Source organism: Bombus affinis, chromosome 5 (genome assembly GCF_024516045.1).
Source record: "Bombus affinis isolate iyBomAffi1 chromosome 5, iyBomAffi1.2, whole genome shotgun sequence".
NCBI classification, from domain to species: Eukaryota; Metazoa; Arthropoda; class Insecta; order Hymenoptera; family Apidae; genus Bombus; species Bombus affinis.
This window is the reverse complement of record NC_066348.1, coordinates 16914721-16935764: the sequence shown is the minus strand read 5'-3', so window position 1 is coordinate 16935764 and position 21044 is coordinate 16914721. Positions and strand designations below refer to the sequence as shown.

Sequence of the window (21044 nt, the reverse complement as noted above, 5' to 3'; positions counted from 1 at the left end):
CTCGAAGACAGCGGTTATCTAAACGATAGATATTTTCAGCTGCTCGTTAAAAGAGATTTTGCAATACCAATGAAACGACTGAATCATTTGAACGGCGAACGAATATCATTGGCCACATTTAACTTCATGGTTAATCTAATTTGAGGATTAAAAATACATATGAAAACGCTGAAGTAACGTGAGCGGTCTTAAACAGTATAGTGTGATTAAAAAAAACTCTACTATACATTGATATGTAAACACCGCAAGAAAATAAATGAATCGATAATATCAATAAATCAAAAAAGTGAGAAAAGAATTGGATGAAAAATAGGATCAAAAGTTGCATCCAAACGTCGATAAAGCAAATAACGGATAATACGTGGCTTTTTAATCCTTTAATTTTTTACCGCTCGGTCGATAAAGCAAATCGCGAGGCGGTAACCATCGAGGTCAGAGGGAGACTACACCCGTAGCGATCCCCGTGTTCGAATTCAAGGTTTTCGCGAAAACCAAATACGAAAGATGCTAGTAATCGTTTCGAATCGTGGTCATCCGCATCGTCGTTGTCTTTCATCGTCGTATCAAAAGCAAACGCATGGCAACCTCGTCAACCTCGATACGCCTTCGCCAATGATAAGATAAAGGTTAGCATGTGTACGTTTCTCGTAGAGTTGCAAATGTGGGCGTTATTGTATTTCACTTACTCGTGTGCACTTCGATCCTTGCGTTCGTTCTCGATAACGTTTCTTTCTACGCGTTCTTTTTGTTCTTTTATTCCATCCTTCTTTGTCTTGGCGATAACACGAAAGAAAGCGAGTGGATTGTGCAAAGGAACGAATCGAAGAATCTCGATGAAACAAGAGTTTGCGAGGTTAGCCTCGGGCTTACACAGGTATGCGCAGGTATGCGCGAGTAGGCGCCATCGTGTGACCGCCCACGGAGAAGGTATATTTCTGCATTCGTACGTGGGCAAACGAGCGATGCGACCAACTGTGACGCTTAACCTACGTATACGTATAGATAATAATCAGGGCTGCTTTTGTCTGTCAAGGTACGAGGCGACATATTTCGTTCCCTGATGCACTAAATTCATCTCGTTACGAATTGTTCAAGCTTCAAAATTTTGCATCGAAACCCCGCTGTGATTAGAAATTCTTACGGACACACGATCTGTTACGGTTCATCTATGCGACTAGATTTAAAATACACAAGCGTTCACACATATACACGTAGAATAACGTATACAACGCAAACACCAACACGTAGCAATGGAACTGTATGTGCTGGTGCACGTGTGGCGCTCTCCCAGTTAGCATGTACGTAAATAAACTCAGGTTATAAACTCGGACCTGCAATTTTAGCAAGTGCCGCTCTTCATTCTGGACAAAAGAACTTACATACGTATTATCCTCTTAAATTGTCTACAATTATTCGTTATACTGCACGATGTAGAGTATACGGAGTTGATACTTTTCTCGTGCAACTCCGATCATAAGGCCCAAAAACAAAGACAAATGAAGGTATAATTAGTTGAACGAAGGAACAAAGCGTTGCTTGACAGAGGCTCGTTCGAAACGTATATGTATACACAGCAAAGTGATATTACGTACTGGACAGAAGCCAATTATACGAAAACTTGGACAGTGCAGCCTCAGACAGGATTCAATCAATCATCCGAGCAAAATAAGTATCATAGGCGACTGTTTGTCTCGTGTTTGCCAAGAAGCCTTGAACGATGCCTCTATACCCGTGTAACGCAGACAAAGATAACGGAGAGAACTGTCTAATGCGTTTTTTGCAAGGAATTGCAACCGGTACGCCCTTTTCTTTTACGCTGGTATTCTCACGTGACTTTTGCCCCGCAAGTAAGGTAGGTAAGGGCTATATGAGTATAGTATGGTACACAGAACTCAAAGGTGAGGTGTCGCAAGTCGAAGCAATGGTAAATAGAAGCATCTTATCTCGCTTACTCTCACTTTCAATCCGGTGACTCTGTCCTTTGACTGTCGCGCGCGCACACACACACATACACGTACACACGCTCACAAGTACAAATGCGTGAAAAGAGAGCAAGGAAAGCGAAGGCTACGAAACCGAAGCAAACGAACATGGGGGAGAAAGAGGGAAAGAGAATGGTCGGCGTACATCATTTGGGCGCCGAGAAGTCTGGCGCGACCAGGCCAAGCCAGGCCAGGCCAGGCCAGAGGCGCGTCTCTGGTTACGCGACCATTTGGGGCGCCAAGCATGGAACGCCGCAGGGACGAGAAGAGCGAGAGGATGGGCAGATAGAAGAGGAAACCATAGGAAGGCAAAGAGGGAGAGAGAAAAAAGAGGGCCCCAGGAGGAACAGTGCTGGGGAAGGTAGGCGTTCGAGCATCGTCGTCGAGCTTTGAACCGGGGAATCGCATAGGGTGACGTTGAGGGAGGAGAGGAGGGGAGGAATCAACGATGGGGCCCCTGCAGGCTACATTCCAGCGGGACGCGAGTTTTCAAACATGGCTACCCGCGTGAATGTAGGTCCACGACCGATCGTATAACACGCACACACGTTCGACCTTACGAACTACAAGATCCCTCTTTCCTTCCTTCTCCTTCCTATTCTCGGTCTTCTCCGTTTCGCCTGTGTAATCTGTTCGGAACGATTCCCTCTCATAAACGTGCTCCTTCCCCCTAATGCTTGCTCCGTCACACGCTTATACAGACACTAACCCACAGAATCCCCCTGCCCCTTTACACCATCGGGTTGTTCGTTTCCCCTCTCCCCTCGTAGCAACCCGGACGGCCAGGCCGACCGAGCTGGCGACACCCTGTCTGGCAAGACCGGCCGGCGGACAAAGGAGGGGGAGCCTGGCCGCTGCGTTGCCACGTCCTCGGACTTCGAGCTGCACCTACCTTCGGCCCCAAGGACAAATCCGATGAACGTGCCAGCCATCGTGGCGTACTTAGGCGACTGTCGGTCTGCTACTGCTATGCCTCTTACCGATATTATTCCATGATCGGCTCTCCTCTCGCTTCTCTTCCATAGCCCCAGAGCTCGACTACGATCATGAGACGTCCGACGATAGAGGAAAACAACATTGAGTTCGGTAGAAAAAGGAAAGAAGATACGATCTCGTGATTTGAACGACAAGCATAAAATACCAAAAAGATGAGACACGCTCGCGAAACTATGCGAAGGTCGTATCGCTTCAGGAGGCACGTTCCTCTCGTCGCGATGTTAATGATTGTCAGATGTATTTAGAAACGGTTCGGAGTTGGAATGATCGACGGAGCGAGAATAAGCAGGCAGATTCTTAGAAACGCAGTAGGGTGCTCCTTCGTGGAACGACAGGAGGATCGGTCGAGTCTCAGTTTCTGCTAGTGGCGCGAATCGTGGAAATTTACGAGGCCTCGGTTCGTTTCTTTCTACAAGGCCCGTCTCTCTCACTCCTGTTTCTCCAAAGTACATATATACTAACACGAGGCTTGCGTCATTGCTTGCAGGTCTCTCCGCGTCCGTATACGTTGCGGCCTACGTGCGGCTCAGCGACATGGCAACCGCGCGTAAAGCTAAACATATTAACTGTCGGCTCACGCCACAAAAACAACATGATCTCATTCCACTACGTATATGCGAGGAACGTGTGATCCGTATGCACGCTTCGAAATCTCATTCAGTGATAACCAAGAAGTGAATAGGACGAGCATTCGAGAAACAAAAAATAAGAATGCGACGAAAACTATGAATAGCCATCGTAGTGACTGGTAACGGTAAGTCGGTAGAATGCTGGTAATAATCAGGAAAGAACAATACAGATCACATTACCCTACCGTGATTATAATAAGAACGGTACTTCAACCCTAACGAGACCTACCACTACCTGGCAAAGCTGACACGGCCACAGGCATTTTTCCTGGAAGGCAAAATCCCCTTGCCTCACCGGCCTTTCCCCTTATTCGATGCCAATAAAACTTCCTAGACGACGGTCGCTGTGTTGGCGCTCGGTACGGCAAACTTTCAAGAATCGTACCGTATGCGAAGTCTGACGTAGGTCTTCAACGATTTAACCTAGATAACACGCCTAATCTCAGCCGCGCGAGAAAACATCGTAGCTCGTCGAGTCGAGTCGAGTCGAGTCGCGCGTCCACAATTCTTTTGACGCTTTGATTCGATTCGATTCGATTCGATTCGATCGCAATTCATAGACATTGGAAAAGATTCTGCACAGCATATGCTAGTATAGTGAATGCCGAGAAAAGACATGATCGAGTCGCACTAGGAGAAAGGCGAACAAAAATCATGGCTCCATGCTGGCTAGTGCGAGCCGAGAGTTGGTAAGCAACGAGCGAGTGAGCGAGCGAGCGAGCGAGCGAACGGCAGAGGCAAGCAGGCAGGCAGGCAGTCAGACGAGTACGGCAGACAACATGGCGCCGAGAGCGTCGTCACGCTGGCGTGACGTTTCCCGCGCGCGTCATTAACGGAAGTGAGCACACAAAATGGCGGAGTTTTACGGCGCTGAGGTGTGAAAGGGAGGAGAGAAAGGCGAGAGGGTGCGACGGGGGGGAGGGGCGGGTGGGGCGCCTACGGGTGCGGGCAGTCAGGCAGGATGACGAGAGCCGTAGAAAGAGAGAAGTTGGTGGAGGTTAGGTCGGTGGCGCAAAGAAAGAAGAATGACTGGTGGCCGACGGCGGTGGACTAGCGCCTGTGCTACTCGAGTGGGATGCGGGACGTCGAGGGGCGCTTACTGAATACGGAGAGTAAAGGACAGAGAATGGATCGCTGATAGGAAAGAGAGAGAAAGCGCTAGAGTACGGTCGATGCGGGAGTGGGGGTAGTACGGTGAGAGACCGAGAGTGCGGCAATGAGAAGGGAGACGCGCGGCAAGGGGTGACAGAGCGAGAGCGCGAGCTTGGGACGAGGGAGGGGAAGGGAAAGATCGTTTCAGTGGGAAGCAGCCGCATTCGTCGCCGGTGGTGGGGATGAAAATTAGTTACGGCATCTACCAAGACCTAAAAGGAACTCCGTGCGCGGCGCGGCCAGGCCACTTCGTGCAATGTTACGCGTTAAGGTACCCCCGTGCGTCGTTGGCAGTGCCCGGTTTCGAAGCTCATCGTCGTGTTCTCGTTCTCGTGTTCGACGTGACGGTCATCGTCACGCCGCGAAGGAGTTCGGTTCGTGAAATATAACACACGTTATGGCTCATGGAGTAAGCGAAGTGCTCGGTGAGGAAAACACAGCAGTGAAAATGGTGCATCAAAAACAGCAACAACAGCAATCAGTGCATCAACATCAGCAGCAACAGAATACGAGGAAATCGGTCGGTGTGATGGGAAGCAGACGGATATTTGCGCCGGCCTTCAAGCTCAAGGTTCTCGATTCGTACAGAAACGACATCGACTGTCGTGGAAATCAGCGTGCCACCGCGAGGAAGTACGGGATTCATCGACGTCAAATACAAAAATGGTTACAGTGCGAGGATAATTTGAGAAACAGTTGTGCCGAGACTGGAAATACCAGTGGTGGAGTGGTCTCGACAACGGCGATCTCTCCCGTGGGTGTTTCCAAGCCGGACGGTACCGTGACGGAAGCCACGGGGCCTGCCGTGACTCCAGCAGCGCCGGCCTTGAACCTCAGCCTCGCCAGACTGCACGGCGACGAGCTGGCTACACAGCAAGGGCCCCCACCTCTTCTTTCTCATCCTCCTCATGGTGGTTCACCCTCTTCGCCCCAATATGCTTCCCAATCTGGAACGGCGACGGCGCCGGTTTTGCCCGTTCGTCTCGGATATCAAGAATATTCCGGCAGCAATTCCGAGCAGCATCATTCTTGTCGGGAAACGGAGGATCGAGTACAGGTAACGGTGGACGTTCACGGTTACTCAGAGACACGCGCAGATCAAGAATCCACCTACTACGTTCTAAATTCGGACGGCCAACGAGAACACGAAAATTTTATCGACGGTCGAAACGAAGCGAAAGTGTATCAGACTCTGACGGCGTATCGAGTACCTGTTCATCAGGAACACCACCGATACGGTGGTAACGAGGCTAGCAACGAGATTGCGATCGCCACATCGTCGTTACATCGACATCGTTCTTCGACACCTAGTGCTACTCATCATCATCATCGATCTCAGCAAAATTACGGGGACGTGGATTCGTCGTCATCGATGGACGGGAAATCATCGTCACCGCCGTCGTACGGATCGCTGCTAGCGCCGTCGATGATAAAGACGGAACGAGCGAGCCCAGACTCGGCGGCGACGCCAGTGCCGTGCGAATCGACGAGTTCCCCCGGTGTCTCGAGGGTCCCTCTCTCGCCCGTTTCGTATCCAGCCAACGGCACCGGTTCCAACTCTAGCTCCAGCTCCACCATGTCCGTTCACTTCGATTCCCCACGGGCCTCCGCGAGTCCATGCTTGCACGTGCACGTCCACGAACACGCACACGCACACGCGTCACCAACGTTGGATTCCGAGAAGCCGATCCCGTCCCTACACCACCGATCGGCGCAGCAGCAGCAGCACCAGAGAGAGTCCAGGGAAACGACCACCACCGCGGTTCGTATCCACGCAGAGAAGGAAACGGAGAACATCGCCGAAGAACCGGAAATCGGAAGGGCGATGGTTAAGGAAGAGATCCAGCTGGAAGAGGATGTCGCAGCACCGATCGTGGAAGAAGGAAGAGAAGCCGTTGTCGCGTCTTCGTACGTCGATTACCAACGACCACCTGCCGCTACCTCGACACTCGCCGACTCCTGTCCGATAAGCCCCGTACACGATCGAGAAGGGTACTCTTTACCCTCGAGCCCTCAGGAACCAGTCAGCTCCGGTAGATCCAGCACAAGTTGTTCCGACAGCGAGATGGACCCTCTCGACTGCTCTTCCGGCAGCCACAATTCATCCAACGATCTCGCTCGTCGACGATCTTTCTCCCTTCGATTCAAATTGGACGTTCTCGACGCTTTTCATCGAGACGTCGGCGTGGCGGGCAATCAACGCGCCACCGCCAGGAAATTTGGCATAAACCGTCGTCAGGTACAGAAGTGGCTCGGACAGGAGACGGAACTGCGAGGCGAGATCGCCCTCCGTGGAAACTCCAGACAACGGCTCGGCCCTATCCAGGATGCCGCTTCCGGTGACTCACCGGTAGATCTGAGGACGTCGAACTACGTTTCGAGCTTATCGCAGGATCGTATTGAAATCGAGTTCGAGCGATCGCCTCCGCCTCTTTACTGTTGCGACGTTGGTTCCTCCTCTTCGCACCATCTTCCGTACTACCAGCATCCAGCCGCGGTCGATGTATCTTCCGAGAACGAGCCCGTCGTTTCTTGCAATCTCGCTTGTTGCATGGACGGCCACGTCGTAACACCGGTCGCTTCGTGCTACCAGGAAACCTCCTTAAGAGGATCTTGCTACTCCAGCTCGCACTCCAGACTGTACTGTTATTCGCCTCGAGAATATTCCTCGGAGATCACCTCGGCTCCCGAGCACTCGGAGGAATTGTCCTCGGCGTTTAAGAGACAGCACTGCACGCTTTCCTGCTGTTACGAAACTCTGCCGTCGCCGAAGAGGCTCTGCCTGGAAGCCGAAGACCCGATCAGGACGAACTCCTGCCATGAAGTGCCTCCTCAGGAAACGCCGCTCTGTTTGGTGAAGCCAAAGAGGCTCGTCGTCGCCTCTCCGTCGAGAACGGAGCCGGTATCGAGCACCGTGCCAACACCACCGGCGTCCACCGCGCCTCCGCCACCGGGACCAACGTTGAAGAAGGACGCAATTCTGTTCAAGCCGTATTTGGACAATCCTGTGACCAAACCTATCAAGGAACACGCGATCCAAAGAGGCTTGTCGCCAGTCAGTAGCCAGAGTATAATCGTGAACAACAACAACAACTGCCAAAGTATCTGTAATTTGAACGAAGGCAGAGGTCACGACTATGCTCTCGAGCTGAGCCTGAGATTGCCGGTATCCTGGAGGGCTCACCCAAGTCCGTACACTGAGTTCCCACAGGTCAGGAGTGCGTTTGTTAGGTATCCAGCGAGTCCTCATTACACTTAATTGGTAAATCACGACTGATCCTCGATTGCGCGAAACAGGAGCGACGGTTTGTTCTATCTTAACGGGACAGTATCCATCCAAATTAATCGAATATCAAGGAGTCGATATTTTATGTGAAAACAATTTTTTAAAGCCGATATCTCCGTCGAATGTAACCGTTACCGATGACATTTAATTCGGAAACAAAAAAAAAAAGATTATAGTTAATATTTTATCCGTATCAAGGACGTTTCAATCGATTCGTAGATATTCGTTGGATAGCAAAAGACCTTCCACAAAGGATTTAGCCGGGCAGGATCGATTGGTACGTGATCTACGACACGTCGTATGCCACGTAAGCGTTTATCATTTCCTCGATCATCGGTGTCGCGTTATACATCACGATAAGTCTTAATCGACCATTGGACGAGCCGGGATATGGAAGGAGATTATACACAGTCGCGTCTTCGTTCGGCATGTTCCAACTTCTTCGGATCTGGCCTTTTTTCTCCCGCTGCCCTCCGCAAGGTTTTTTCACTCCTCCCCTTCTACTCTCCCTCTTTCTCCCCACCCATGAAAATCGTCGAGAAGTACACACACGGAGAAGTTTTTTCTCGTGCCGGCTTTATCGACGAGATTAGCTCGTTCGACGGCTATCGGCTAGGCCGTTTAGAGGTCGAGTGTGCTCGCTATAATTACGGAATTATGTCAGTCTCGGTATGATATCGATCACGAGGAAAACTCGGTAGCGTGGTCTCGCGCGCGGCACCGTGCCGTTCCGCAACGCAACACCACGACACCGCCTTTATTTCGCCGCCAATTGCCTTCGCGGAAAACACTCGATTCGTAATCTCGACCATGGGAAACGGCTACCGGTTTTTCTTTTTCGAGCCCGGTTCGATTTCTTGGTAAAAGCAGATCGGTGTCGCGACACCGGACTTTTCCGCGAACCGACGCCGCTCCTCTCGTTTCGCGTTCAGTCGAGGATCGATCTCTTAATATCGTTTAATTGCTCAAACAATTTCTTCCATACGCGCACCCGTGTGCCACGCATGGTGCGTAAGTATTACGACAGGGTTTCGTCTCAATTTTTCCTCTCTAATTTTCCGGAACTCTCTCCCCTCTCGAACAGCCAGGCGATTTATTTCCTTAGGTGTCTCGTTTCCTTCATCCTGGATCGAATTTTCTGTAAATATGTATATACGATGGTATAGAAAGATCGAGCCGAGTAAACTCGGATTTCGAACATATCGATGCATCTTTGATAATAATTTGGTTCGATCTTCTCGCTAGCATCATCATTCGTGGTTATTTTTCTATCGAATGTGCGATCCCGAGGAAGAAGGAAAGGGACACGAAATGTTGAAGAAGGACTTCGCGAGAAATTCGCCGTACACGCTTCCCTTCGAGGCCGCCATCCGTGCCTTTCTTCTCGTTGATCCTAGAGCAAACGTGTTGCCCAATTTAGAGCAAACTTACACGTAGACTTAGTCGTATATAGAGCTATATTTTGTACAAATTTGTGTCTCGATTCCGCTAAGAAATCGACAAGGATAAAAAGGGAATGTAAAACGGCGAATCGATTCCGCGTGGAGAAACTTGAAATTATGTATTTGTTGCGATAAAGTAATTGTAAATATTTTTATTGCTATTGATCGATGAAATTTTGACAATCCAATGTTCTACGTCGAAACGATTCGTTCGTTGATCGCACATATACGTATACTCCAAGTCGGGATACGAGACTGATCGTACGGGGAGACTTTCAAAAAGACACACACGAAAACGTTCCGTAAAATCCGCGTGCCTTACACGATATACATATAACGTAGAAATTAGAATCACACAGGGACTCAACATCGTTATAGCATCGAGTGTTTAGAGAATATGATCGCGATTCTAATTTAGGTTAGCGCACTCGTTCGCGGTACAAAACCACGAGAGTAACGTTCTTAATTATTCTTATAAATTATTCACGCGTGTACATCGTTTCATGCGTTCGTTCTCCGGTTGGTATTCCGCCGGCTTATTTCGATTCTCGAGTCGATAACGCGTTCATTTTTATCGTCGAACGACCTTCGAGCTATCACGGCGAAGAAAGTTTCTGAATCAGCGGTCGGTCGCGAAGCAAAAAAAAAAAAAAAAAACTCGGAAATGCCTCGTTCCGTTTTCTGTGTCTGATAATCGATCGCTATCTGCCCGAATCGATTGGAACGAGATAATCTACGCGTACAGCGTGTGCCCCACGGTCTGCGAAAATAGAGTACTATCCGGCGAGAAAGTTTCCCTCGGATGGGAAACCGAAAATAGCGTTCCACGAATGTTCTGCGATCCGGCAATTGAGCACGTCGCGGCAAAGAAGGGCAATTTTGTAAATTACCATCGCAGACAGAGCAGTTACGTCAATGTTTCAATATTCAGACTCAATCGAGCTCGTTCCAAGCGCAACTAATCTCACGCGTTGCGATAGCCGCGTGTATTATCAGACCAGAAAGATGCACTTGCGTTCCTCGGGGATAGTGCTACGCACGGGTCAACGGTATTTACCTGGATTCATGCCTCCACGGAGCAGAAACTAAATTCCTCCGGTTTCCTACCTCTATTGGTAGATGGAATTTCATCTACCAAACGTACCGCTAATCTCTTTCTTTTATTCATTTTCTAACTGAGATCTTTTTAACGAATTTCTTTGGCAAAGAATAAACCTCGAGAATCGAATATCGCCAAAGTGGGAGAAGAAACCGTATTAACCTTGTCCGCGTTCGCCGATAGGGTCAAGGTGGCAATGTACAATAAAATATAGCGTAATCTTAAGCCATAATGAATTACATAATGCCATAACAACGTTTTACATAATAAACGTACTGTCGAACCGACTGACGAGAGAGAGAGTGTGTGTGTGTCTGTGTGTGAAAGATAGATAGATAGATAGAGAGAGAGAGAGAAAGAGAGAGAGAGAGAGCGTGCGTGTTCGATAGCGCGAGAAATAAATGCGTGGTTGCGTGTATGTCGGCGCGCGTTTTGAACGTGCGCACGCGTGTGTTTCATGTGCACAGCCCACAAGAGTCTATTAAACGAGGCATAAAGCGTTGTATAAGCAATATTTTTTAAGTGCATCAAACTGTGTGAACAGAAAGTAAAAGAGAGGGGAAGGAGACACGAAGAGAACGAACGATTGGTTCGAAGTGGGGAGAAAAACTTCGTGGGCGAACCCCCACGTTTTAAACCCACGTGCAGGGAGGCGATGTATATACACAAACCATACACACACACACGCGCGCGCACACACACACACACACACACACACACACACACACACACACAAATAATTACGTTGTAAGCATAATGCTCGTGTATCTTATATGTGTAAAGAAATATATATATATATATGTAGTGTTGAACGATAGAGACAAAGTGACTTTATATATATATATATAAATAAATATGTATATGTATACATAATTATTATATTTTAATATGATCAAATTGTATGTAACGAAGCGCTTGAAAACTCGCCCGGTGCCTTTTAAAGATCGCTCGTGCCTTATAGCTTCGCTGGCGCGAGAAGGAATCAAGGACCAAAGTGTCTCGCGTCCTTAGAACGAGCCACGTATTTTTACGTCCTCTCCGCGGCAAAGAAGCGTACCCGTGCGGGTTGTTGGCAAGGATACGCTCCGCGAAAGAGAACACCGGTGACTCGTCCAAGCGTGTAATAATATCAGTATTCACATTTATTCTTTTATTTATTTGGTCGCTAATTCGACGCGTCAAAACCATCATTTTGTTTCTCTTTTCTGTTTTCTAATTGAATAAACCAGATCGATCTAGATGTCGTATAAATTCGATAGATTACGCTTCTGTTCGTTTCTTTCTTTTTTCCTCTCCTTTTTAATATATATCTTCCGCTCGTCCACTGTACATCTCCAGTCATTCTGATCGGTTGGCATTTAATTCGTATTCGATCGTAAATCATCCGGATGATATATGGAAAACTGTGTTAGTCGAACGTGAACTCGTTCTGAGGGTTGATCGAGAGCTAGAAACGAACGAATCGGGTTCCCTCGCCAAGAGAGGCAGCTCAAAGTGTGATAATCGTTGAATCGTTGATACCTAGCCTCGAGGGCTTATCCATTTTTTTTTCCTCTCTTTGTACGGTCGAAATTCTCAGCGGACGTTAAAAACAGCGGCGAAAGCAACGATATTCTGCGCATCGCCCGATCCGCATGTTTCTCAATTTGTCGGTAAAATTCGACCGATTACCAAGCATATCCGCTATTGTGATTCACCGAGAACAACGTAGCGACAGCGTGAGAGGGAGAGACTGAATTTATTCGGAGAGAAAGGGAGAGAGAATGCTTGAGAACGATTTTAATGTACGGTGAGACAGGCATCATGAATCTGTCGTTTATTTCACTTTTTTTGTACGCTCGAAGAAACAAAAATTACTGTATTAAATATTGTATTATATACACACGCGTAGATTATGAGAATTTGAGAGAAAATATAAGAGACTATTTTAAAAGAAACCTTCGTGTATTATTTCCATTTTTGCAAGTAATTAACAACTTAACGTAACAACTTAATTATAGTGTCACGACCTTTCCCTTTAACCCTGACTACACAGTACGTGTTTATCGTGGAATACAAATTCGCAACCGTTTTCGTATCACGTTTTGCCACCATCGAATATATAATGCAATCAGTACATCCTTTTCTTTTATTTCTTGTAGCTTTAGATAATTCTAATCGTACGAGATTACGTGATTGTGAAAACGCATTTGATTATGTATATACATTTCTCAGAGGCGCTTACACGCGTGGCAGACTGAGCGTCTCGAGATAACTGGGATACTGATAATTTGAGAAAAGTTGACAGAGTCGAACAAAGATACATACACACGCCGATTTACAAGTTGACTTCGAGGGAGCGGTACAGTCTTTGATCTCGATCTTGTTCCATCCTATTATTTATTACGCGACGTGTCGATACATCGAGGACGAGAATATAATTAGAAATTCATTCGAGGAAATAACAGACATGGCTTACAAAGTAACTTTTGTCTTATCGACCTCGCAACTTGCCTTTGCCTTATGCCTTTCTTTTTTGTGACAATAACGCGAATAAAGTTCCAATATTTCGAGAAATAACTCTAGAAATATGGTGAGAAATAAATCCAATAACTTATGTCGTTAGGAACTACGTTCGAAGAGGTTTGTTGTTGAAAGCTCGTACGAAGAAAAATGTCGCAAATCGGTATCATTGCTGCTATTGTTCAAACGATTGTTCTTCTTTTCTTTTTCAGCAAAGATGGTAATCTTATCTAATAAAACGTTTCACACGCTGAAGAAACTCGTGAAATACTACTGCAACGTTCTATTTCGAATTACGCTAAATTCAACTTAAAACCTACAACTGCGATACAAGCTTACAATATGTCAACGTCATTCGGTTCGAAATTTCGTCATATTCTGAAATACCGACGTTACACACGTGTTACATTTATCGTTAAAGTACGCTTCTCCGCGATGCTTTTAAATAATTCTGTCGCATTTGAACGAGGACTGAAGTCATATCGAAGATAAGGACAAGTCAACTTAGTGATTCGTATACTGAAAGTAGTCACGTCGGATGCACACTCATACAGTCGTGCGATCTGCAATCGATGCAACCGATGCATTGTTTCCGTTATCGTGGTTGATTGGTAGTATCCGAGGATCGACGATCGCACACGTACTCGCTAAACTTTCTAGGCACGCAATCGCACGCCTGCCTGCACGCCATGCAGTTGCTGTTCATCGGCTATGCACTTGTGTCGATAAATGACGTAAAAGATCTTTAACTTGTAGTTGTTTTTTCGAATCGCTAAATGTCTTCTCATTCTTAAAATTCGACGAGTCTTTTTACAATATAAAGACTACATGTTTATTTATAAATCACCGTTAATGCAACAGGCTAATGCGAGGAGAAAGATTGAATTGCTGTTTTTATTGACCGTTTCCTTGAACTTATGTAGCAGGGGCTAAAAAATGTAGCGCGGGCAGTTGCATACATGCATGTGATGCAATACATATATTCCTATATATCTCTAGAGTAGACGTATAATTGGATTGGAATACATGATAATTAAACCGGAAGCGCGATTAGTTTCGTGCGATAAACTTGTACTAATTGTTGCATTCCTATTTAAATGTGACTTTAACAGCTTATTTAAAATTGTAATGTCCCGAATGACGTTGATCAAACAAGTTTTGAATCCCTCTGCAGGTTTATGGAAGCTCTTAACGTCAATCGTATAATCCAGGCATTTTTGTTATCGACGGTGGTAGCATAGTTGCACTGATTTATCGATACTTCTCTCTACGGTTTTTTGAAAGATTATTAAATATCTTATCGTTCTTATTGTAGGCCATATTGCGTTCTCCCGGTACGTAATTAGCTTAAAATCATATGGCATGATTAACACTGCAAATGGGAAGAAAATGAAATCCGCGATAACTCTATTTGTAAGTGGTGTTCATTATAGCCGACAATTTCGGCTGTATTAAGGAATAAACGATGTTTATCGAAAGTTCCTAATATTAAATCGCGATTCGTTTTTATTGAGGCCACCGTGTGCGCGCAAAACAGACCTTGAATCAAAGTATGACTGATGCAACGCTTCAATCAACGCCAATAAATGTCACCGACTGCTACAATGCAATTAGGAAGGGTACAGTGGCATATGCGCACGAAAATTCATACTAACGTTACATATTTACTTCGATCGTGTAACCTTGCAAATGTATCTGTTCGAATTAAAGTTACGATTGCGTAGACCCAGTTAATTTCCTCTCAGTAAGTTGTACAACTGCATAGCATCGTATCTTTTGCTAAATCGTTTCGCATTCAAAGGTAATAAGCTGCTATCTACAACGCTAAAAAATTCACGACAGGATTCCACGCGTCTGGCGTTCTCAACCGGAAGTTCGAAAGGGATACCAAAAAGTTTCTGGCTTCATTCCAATAGACGAATAACGTGTCTTCTCTGTTTGCGAGTTAAAGATCAGCGTGACGACAAAGTCTCAAGTTTCGCTGATTATTCTTACCGTGTACTTCTTGTCCGTCCGCCGATACCATCAGACAGTGCTTGCTTATAAATTGTCAGCAACTTTAGAAACCGCCGACCTGCACCGTATTTTATCAACCATCGTCCGTACAACAAAGTTGTTTGAAAAAGCTGGGCATCGTGTTTAATTTACCGGTATATAGATTGCATGTTCTCAAACTCGATTAGAATCACGGTAGAGTCATCTGTTAGACGTAAACGTTAAAGAGAAAAAGATAGCAGAAACATTCAACCATTATCATTTTGATTGTACGATAATTTAGTGCTGAAGGAGGGAAAAAAAGAAAATCCTTCTCAAGAAACGGAAAAAGAAAAGACCAGATTGCGTAGCTAATCAAAAAGAGGAGGGGAAAAAAAAAGTAGAGAATATTAATTCTGAAAATAGTTGGAAGACAGCGTTTACTGCGTTGTGAAAGTCCAGCCAGAGTTTATTTTTACCCTAGACGAACGTGTGCCTTCTCTCCATCGTTTCTCCTGCTTGTTTTCGTTCTCTCGTTCTCCTCGGAATATGCCTCTTTTCCCCACTGTCTTTTATCTCTCTTCTCTTTTGGTAGACAATAATTTTCGAGCGACAGATCGTACGCTTCTTTCGATCGATGATTTTGCTGGTTCGTTAAACACAGGACATTTTATGACGATTGTCATGTCGTTCATCAATCTCGGATCTCATTTGTATATCGTAATTTGTAAATCGATACGTGTTACAGGTTTCCTATACAAAGACCATTGAAAAAAGAGTTGTAAATGACGGAGCGCTATGTATCGCCCGAAGTGAAGGCCGTAGTGACCAAGGAAGAGATTCACAAGAGATACCAAGACGCTGCTCTGATCATATTTAAAGTAATTATTTATTTACGACGCACAGGTCTACCAATTAAAAACGTCATATTTAAATTGTAATTAAATATAGAAACAACATTTTATTGATCTTCTGTCTCAACTTAGAATCGTTTTAATACATAAATTGTATTTTAAGAACACATTGTATATGGTTTTGTACATTGTTCCGAGTAATAATTATTTCAATGTCTCGTAAATCTCTACATTTCAGGAGCAACAAAGTAAAAAGGAACTTGTTAACTATTTAACTTTTGGGACGAGTCGCAGAACCATGGAATATAGTAGCTACGGAAACCACCCTGTTATTGTGCGGAGACCAGTCGGCTCTTTGGCAACTCGTAACGACAGTACCATATCCTCACAAATATCAAGGATATATCGAAAGCCTCGAGATAGCTGTGCAATAAACTAATTTATGACCCAATTATGGTTCTCGATTGTAAATTAAACGACCATGTCTCTATTTTATAGTTTAGCGTCTTTAATGTTTCATTTCCCTTTTTTCTTCGAGTAAGACAGCAATCAATCCTCGTTTCATTTCCTACTTAAGATATTCACATTGATTTTATACGATATCCAATACAATAGCAATTAATACGTTTATATACATAAATGATTCTTTAAATATTTATATAATTATATTTATACAATATATTTCCTTCCGGATACAATATTGTGAATTGAATTACAATCCGATCGATCTATAATAAACGTGGTCCAATATCGATTCGATTTTAGCACAAGTCCAACGTTGCCGTCCAACGTTACGACAGAGTTTGAGTATGTTCGTGCGTTACAAGAATATAAGCAACAGTAACAGCTTTGCGTTTAACCGATATCATCCAGGAAAAATTAGAGGGTCATTTATGACTTCGTATAAAATAAATATACGACAAAGCACATAATATTAAAAAGACCCGTAGTATAGCGATCTTGATTAGAATACCAGTAATACTGGTAAGAGAAACCAGCACTTAACTCACGATTTCATTGATAATTAGTCAATTGGCTGTTTCATCGTGGGTTATGATGTCACGACTAAATGTAAAAAATTGTCAGGATAGCTCATGTGTTCTGACATCCATTGGAGGGGTGTTTCCAAAGGTGGGCTAATACCATGAGTGAACACTGTAACTATATAAAAAAACAAACACATAAAACTCAAAATATTCACAAACAAAATAAATATTTACCATTTTCATTGTCTGGGAATACTTCGTTCAGCAAATGCCTTAACGTCTTCCTTTGGCCTTCCTCATTTACAGGTTTTACAAGTTTTTGTACATATTTGTCTTCGCTTATATAACAACGAAATGGTATGTACTTAAAACCTTCCTCCGTGTTACTAGCCTCCATAAGTTTTCGATTTACAGACCAGAATTGATCAAACTTATCATTGAGTAAACCAGACCATAATTGATTGTGATCTTTCTTTTGCATACTGGATACAACCTGGCTTCTGTGCTTTAATACATCTGCTTCCTTTACACAGGAGAGAAAATATGCTTCCACTACTTCTCTATAATTGAAATTCAAACGTCTCGTCGAATCAAGTATCTTATTAGAAACAGATATTCGATTATTTCTGAATATACTCACTTATTTTGACAGTGCATCAGCACATTTTCTGGGAACCTGTCAAAATGAACGACGATATTCCAAGGCAATTCAACGTCATTGGAATAGATGTCCAAAAGAACACCAATTGGATAGTGCCACTTTAGGGGGATACCGTTAAATTCTAACCACATCTCATGCTCCTGCTTACTGTCACTTTGTATATGTCTTATAAAATGTTTTCGTATCTAATAAAAAAAAAATGTGTAAAATGGATCAATTAAACATTATAGAGATAATTGTTACTGATAGCATTTTACTTATATCTTTTATATTATTTATGTTATTTATTTACCTTATCTGTGCATAGTGGGAAATAACTTAACCTAGGCACCATAAGATAAAATGGGTCGGGTCCTTGTAATTCACATATTTCCTCGGAATCAAGCGTAAAACAAACAGGAATTTTACCATCCCAAATTTCTCTCAGTACCTCCCTGTCATTCGCCATTATGCATACGGCAATAAATAACCTTTATTCTAATTCATTCGAACTTTTAACAAGAAACGAGTATCTTGAAATAAAAGGTTATGTTTTTCGTCTGCTACAAAAATTAACTAAGTTCATTCAGATAGTGCCCAGAGATGAGTGAGTAGGATGGTTGTCAATGAGCATGACAGAAATTTGGCCAAAGGTACGCTCCACGAATTACCGCCTCTAACGGTCAAACGGTCGAACTATACGCACATTTCTTCGCCCGATGCTTTTGGTGGGAGCATACACGGCGAGTGGAGAAATGTGCGTTCGTACCGAGCCGTACAGAGTTACCCGAAAGTAAGCGCTTACTCTATAGTGCGATTCGAAAAAAAAGCGATAGAACGTTACGCCCATTACTATGACTACGATTTTCACGTAATTCTCGTCGCTTTTGTGAGAAAAGACTCGTTCTAGATCCATCGGTCGAACAAAGAAGTCAAATTTATAGAAGATTATTGTAAATCTGCAAATGGAAGTAAATAAAACAATCTTATTTTGCAAATGAACAAAGCGTTTAATAATTCAAAATCCTTCCGACACCCTCGCGTAAAAGGTATTCGAATCCTTCTGAAATTTCTAGTAACAACGTCGTCATTCTATGAGAAAACCGGAGAGCAAAAACTTTTCCGACCAGTTTTGGGATTTCGTATCAAGAGAGCACACGATAACATACGAAGTGACACAATTTCGCGATCATTTTTTAATGATCTGGCTACTTATGATATGCTGATTGTCGTTTCTGTCCCACTGCCCTCACCGAAGTGGCAGTTCTATACTCAATTCAAAAAAAGCAATTTATTTTTAATTACCAATTAATCTTCTAAGCAATTATTATGTGTATTCTTCTTTATCCTTCGCTGGTCGCTGTGCCGGTACGAATGTACACTTCCCCTCACGCCGTACATACGTCCGTTTCTCCCGCCAAGACCGTCGAAGAAGAAGCGTGCGTATATTTCGGTCGTTGGCCACCAGAGGCCTTTATTCTTAGTGCGCATTTGTTGGCTGACTTTTTTAACATTGTATAGGCGATCTCCCTATTCATCTCTGTAGCGTTTATAACACGCAAGTCTCTTAATGTCGTTAAGTGTACTTTACAAATTGATCATTAGTCATAGAATCGTTGCGATCTAGCAGGTGTTTTCATTCATTTATCGATTTATGTATACAACGAAATATGCATCGAACAATTGATACGCCAGAAAGAGAATACAAACGTCTGCGTTTAAAATATTTCTGAGCGTTTCCACGAGATGGCAGCACGAACGTAAAAAATCTAGTCGATAGGCTAGGAATCCGTGATACCGTCGGTCGGATAGCTCGGATAAAATTGCGATACAAAAATACAGTATACATACATACATAAATAGATGCATAAGCGTATATAAAAAATATTTTTCGTGTATTTATTTTAAACGTACATTGGTCACGTTTCCGTCGAACATGCAACAAGACAGAGGTTCCACTGATAAATGAAAACAATTTGTTTGTTTTTCCGATCTGTCTGAATGTTCGGGTTTACGTTCCTCGTAAAGCAAACATTTTCGATAAAAAATTCTTTTTTGCGATGAAATTGTCAATAAAATCCGAAGAGGAACTCGAGCATAAAAGGAAGCGCGATAACGCACAAAAGTATCGGACACGTGGTTATATCAAATATCAAATATAAATAAGCAAGGCAGATTTCTTATCAGTTAAGCGATGTCGGGCGAGTGAACGTATTATCGGTCGAACCTTTGAACTTTGAGAGGGCAGAAAGAAAATTCACTCTCTTCGTCACGATAAAAGCTTCTGCTTCGTTTCGACTGCCTAGACAGCCGTGCATGCACGTCCATTTCACACTGATCATTAACACACGTATCATTAACAGTCGTAACGCGACTAAACGCAACATCGATTTTAACCACCTGTTGTTCCCTCTGCTCGCAACGAACAGTATTAAATCTCAGAGTGCCATGTGTTAGAACGCGTTTAAAAAGATAAACGAAACGTCGCATTTCCGCTGCTAGTTAATCTTTTAACTCTTTATCTTACGTAATCTATCGCGTAATTTGCAAACTTTCACGCATAACGCGCGCATTAAACGCGAACGTTATTTTCCAACGTTTAATTCAGTGTGCCGGTGATACTCGAAATGTTTTTACGTAAATATCGTTGTATCGTAGGCAAAGTATGCCGAGCACAACGCGCATGCGCGTTACAGACATTCTGAAAGAAAACACTGGTAAAATACACGATCGACCGTCAAAGTGGCTAAACCGCGGCATATATCGTAAGACGCGCTAATCAGAAGCAAATTCCGTAGCTCGTTAATCGAGGCATACACGTTGCTTTATTTACCCGGCAGCGATGATGGATTCGTAGCGGTGGTAGTATCGGCCGACGGTTTAGTTTATCGTTACACCGTTTTTTCCAAAGGCAGAACTTTTGATCGATCAGTCCGGTAATAACTAGCGCGCCTTCTTACGTAGAAATTGCAAATGGGCGGGCGGCACGGCATCAATTTCGCGTACAGCTGCACGCAGTGCCGCGTGTGCGTGTTTCGCTCGCTCGTGTCTCCACCGACTGTCTGACCCGACTGTCCGTCCCGATAAACGAAACCTTCTGATAAATTCCTCTTATAAACAGCAGCTCGAGACCGACCAACGATCTGCCATGAAAACTTTATCGTCGAGCACTTACATCATGCCGGGGAGAGGGATATCGAACCAACATCGTATTACTAATACGTGTATTATAACCGACGATAAAACTGTCACCGAGAAGATTTTTCTGTTTCGTCATTTTTAATTAGGCACGATACGACAACGATGACGAAGAAACGTTTTCATCGCGTTTACAAATAAAACAATTTGCATACGCTGCAGAAAAGAAGTCGCGCGCGGTTTTACGTTTACAAGAGTTCTTCCGACACGAGATCTCGCTACAGGAAATACGTTATTGTTATTAATTGGGTTATCGCGTCGGTCGATTTATGCGTATTCGGCGATCAAAAAGACAGTACGCCCA

At 44.3% G+C, this 21044-nt stretch overlaps 3 protein-coding genes across 7 annotated transcripts; 2 read left to right on the top strand and 1 right to left on the bottom strand.

The window, feature by feature from the left end:
• The first annotated feature begins 448 nt into the window (after positions 1-448).
• LOC126916795 (uncharacterized) lies at positions 449-16413 on the top strand. 5 transcript variants are annotated; one of them, XM_050722962.1, is made up of 3 exons: positions 449-626; positions 15811-15943; positions 16155-16413. In XM_050722962.1, the coding sequence occupies exons 2-3, from the start codon at positions 15848-15850 to the stop codon at positions 16353-16355; spliced, it is 297 nt and encodes a 98-aa protein (XP_050578919.1). In that variant the 5' UTR covers positions 449-626; positions 15811-15847; the 3' UTR covers positions 16356-16413. The 5 variants fall into 5 exon arrangements, with proteins under 5 accessions (XP_050578919.1, XP_050578920.1, XP_050578923.1 ...); XM_050722963.1 differs by lacking the exon at positions 449-626 and adding an exon at positions 14374-14501; XM_050722966.1 differs by lacking the exon at positions 449-626 and adding an exon at positions 14400-14422.
• LOC126916773 (uncharacterized) lies at positions 4533-12523 on the top strand. The gene has a single exon (XM_050722917.1). It carries the CDS (start codon positions 5157-5159, stop codon positions 8016-8018), a length of 2862 nt encoding a protein of 953 aa, XP_050578874.1. The 5' UTR covers positions 4533-5156; the 3' UTR covers positions 8019-12523.
• Positions 15992-18283, bottom strand: LOC126916790 (autophagy protein 5). Its single transcript, XM_050722955.1, has 4 exons — positions 17856-18283; positions 17543-17748; positions 17137-17462; positions 15992-17077 (listed from the first exon to the last, which is right to left on the bottom strand). Exons 1-4 carry the CDS (start codon positions 18009-18011, stop codon positions 16968-16970), a joined length of 798 nt encoding a protein of 265 aa, XP_050578912.1. The 5' UTR covers positions 18012-18283; the 3' UTR covers positions 15992-16967.
• Positions 18284-21044: the final 2761 nt, after the last annotated feature.